The sequence below is a fragment of the Populus nigra genome, chromosome 1, assembly GCF_951802175.1.
Source record: "Populus nigra chromosome 1, ddPopNigr1.1, whole genome shotgun sequence".
Lineage (NCBI taxonomy): Eukaryota > Viridiplantae > Streptophyta > Magnoliopsida > Malpighiales > Salicaceae > Populus > Populus nigra.
In genome coordinates this window covers 23,007,603-23,010,639 of record NC_084852.1, presented here as the reverse complement: position 1 = coordinate 23,010,639, position 3,037 = coordinate 23,007,603, and the positions used below count along the sequence as shown (strand labels likewise).

Here is a 3,037-nt window from a genome sequence, read left to right as displayed (position 1 = left end):
ATTAACTCCAGCCAGGTTTGTCTCAATAATATATTTTCCGGCTTCTTAAACTACAATTGGAAGTTTCCAAGGAGATCTCGCTAATCATACATCACATCTTCACAGACCTAGAATTGTTCTTGCGATGTTCTTAAAGAATTATGAATGTTTCTGCAGGCAAATATCACTGTTGTTGACAGTTTCAAGATAAAATATAAACTTTACACACGAGATCAGTCAGGGAGATTCCAGTGGAAACCCGTTATCCATTTTTTTTTCCTGGTGTTGACAAAAGCGTTAGAACATGGGATTAACTTTTGGTTTGTTAGAATTAGTTGAAAACATCAAACAATAAAAAAATGTGTAGTAGTTGAGGCCAATGCTATAAAAACTGGAAACTTTGTATTGATTCCCATCTCCAAACCATAGTGGTGGGAATTGAAGAGTAGCCAATTTCTCCAAACATGGCCAACATTTGGCCTCAACTAGTGTGTGCCTTGGCACTATGCTTGCTGGCTGCTCAAGTAGCTGCTGATAAAGACGACCTTTACGAATATTCATCACCGCTACCACCTATATCACCTTATTATCCTCCTGCATATTATTACAAATCTCCACCACCACCACCACCTCCTCCCACACGTCCACCATATATTTACAAATCCCCACCACCTCCATCACCTTCACCTCCTCCCCCTTACGTCTACAAGTCTCCACCTCCCCCATCTCCATCACCCCCTCCCCCATACATTTATAAGTCTCCTCCTCCACCATCTCCTTCACCACCTCCACCTTATGTCTACAAGTCCCCACCACCTCCATCACCATCTCCACCACCACCATACATCTATAAGTCACCACCCCCACCATCACCATCCCCACCTCCACCTTATGTCTACAAATCCCCACCTCCCCCATCACCATCACCCCCTCCCCCTTACATTTATAAGTCTCCTCCTCCACCATCATCTTCACCACCTCCTCCATATGTCTACAAGTCCCCACCACCCCCATCACCATCTCCACCACCCCCATACATCTATAAGTCACCACCTCCACCATCACCTTCCCCACCTCCACCTTATGTCTACAAGTCCCCACCACCTCCATCACCACCTCCACCTTATGTCTACAAGTCCCCACCACCTCCATCACCATCTCCACCTCCACCTTATGTCTACAAGTCACCACCCCCACCATCACCTTCCCCACCTCCACCTTATGTCTACAAGTCCCCACCACCTCCACCACCATCTCCACCGCCACCTTATGTTTACAAATCTCCACCTCCCCCATCACCATCACCCCCTCCCCCTTACATTTATAAGTCTCCTCCTCCACCATCGCCTTCACCACCTCCTCCATATGTCTACAAGTCCCCACCACCCCCATCACCATCTCCACCACCCCCATACATCTATAAGTCACCACCTCCACCATCACCCTCCCCACCTCCACCATATGTTTACAAGTCCCCTCCACCTCCATCACCATCACCTCCCCCACCATACATCTACAAGTCCCCACCACCTCCATCACCTTCACCTCCTCCCCCTTATATGTACAAGTCTCCACCTCCTCCATCTCCGTCTCCCCCTCCTCCATATATTTATAAGTCTCCTCCTCCACCATCTCCATCACCACCACCTCCCTATATTTACAAGTCTCCACCACCCCCACCCCCATCTCCACCTCCTCCATATGTCTACATGTCCCCACCACCCCCATCACCATCTCCACCACCCCCATACATCTATAACTCACCACCTCCACCATCACCTTCCCCACCCCCACCTTATGTCTACAAGTCCCCACCACCTCCATCACCATCTCCACCTCCACCCTATGTATATAATTTTCCACCACCACCATCTCCATCGCCACCTCCTCCCTATGTATATAAGTCTCCACCACCACCACCGCCTTCACCACCTCCTCCCTACATCTATAAATCCCCACCACCACCATCTCCATCACCACCACCTCCTTACTACTACATGTCTCCACCACCCCCTTCTCCCTCACCACCCCCTCCTCCATATTACTAGACAAATTAAATTATGTTTTTTATATTCATGTAAGTTTTGTTTCGGACATTAATTTGTTAATGATTTTATTTCTCTTCTTTTCTCTTGTTTCCATCCTGTCCTGTCATCTAATTTTGAAGATCTGTTTTGAATTGCAGATTATGTATTTATGAAGAGAATAATTGCTGCAAGAAGCACTGAAATGATTTCTTGGTGGCTCATATTCATTCATTCTGTCTCAATGAAACACCCTTCTCAAGAGCTAGAACGACCAACGTGAACGTGATGCTTCGCAGTGTTTATAGAAAAAGACCTTTTCTTTGTTCCAGTTTCATTACTCCATCGGTTCATGTCTGTAATGGAGTGATTATTTTTGTTGTATGTTCGCTTCTTTTATACTTATTATTATTATTATACGCCCTTAAATATTTCCTCAAGCCCTTCGTCAGCAATTAAATTTGAATTGAATATGATCTCTTCCCGCTTGAATTTCTTAGTTACCGTTAAATTAATATTCAAAAAGTAAATTATTTTTGAACTAGGATAGCGTTACTCTCACTCTATAGTTTATTAATCACACTTCATAATATACTTTAATTATTTGAATAGGCTAAAATATCCGTAGTTATATTTGTCATAAATAGTGATAGTTAAAATTTAAAAAAATAATAATATCAATATAGAAATATAACTGATAGAATATTTAGATTAATTTTATCTTTTTAAATCATTGTTTATCATTTATTTATTTTTAATTTGGTCGTACTATATTTATTTTCTTGTTAATAATCTTCTTTTGTTGAGCTTTTAAATATTATATATCAATAAAATAGTTATTTCAAAAAATATAATATATATATATATATATATATATATATATATATATATATATATATATATATATATATAGTAATTAAAATCTGTAGGCTTCAATTTATAAACTTTTTATTTTTTATTTGGACTAATTTAAAAGTTTAATAATTAAAATATAATATCTTAATAAAATTTAATCATGTCAAAATAAGATATTT

The 3,037-nt window shown here is 40.5% G+C and overlaps 1 protein-coding gene across 1 annotated transcript; it reads left to right on the top strand.

The window, feature by feature from the left end:
* The first annotated feature begins 417 nt into the window (after window positions 1-417).
* Window positions 418-2,443, top strand: LOC133687327 (extensin-2-like). Its single transcript, XM_062107033.1, has 2 exons — window positions 418-2,056; window positions 2,165-2,443. The coding sequence occupies exon 1, from the start codon at window positions 444-446 to the stop codon at window positions 2,025-2,027; it is 1,584 nt and encodes a 527-aa protein (XP_061963017.1). The 5' UTR covers window positions 418-443; the 3' UTR covers window positions 2,028-2,056; window positions 2,165-2,443.
* The last annotated feature ends 594 nt before the right edge of the window (window positions 2,444-3,037 follow it).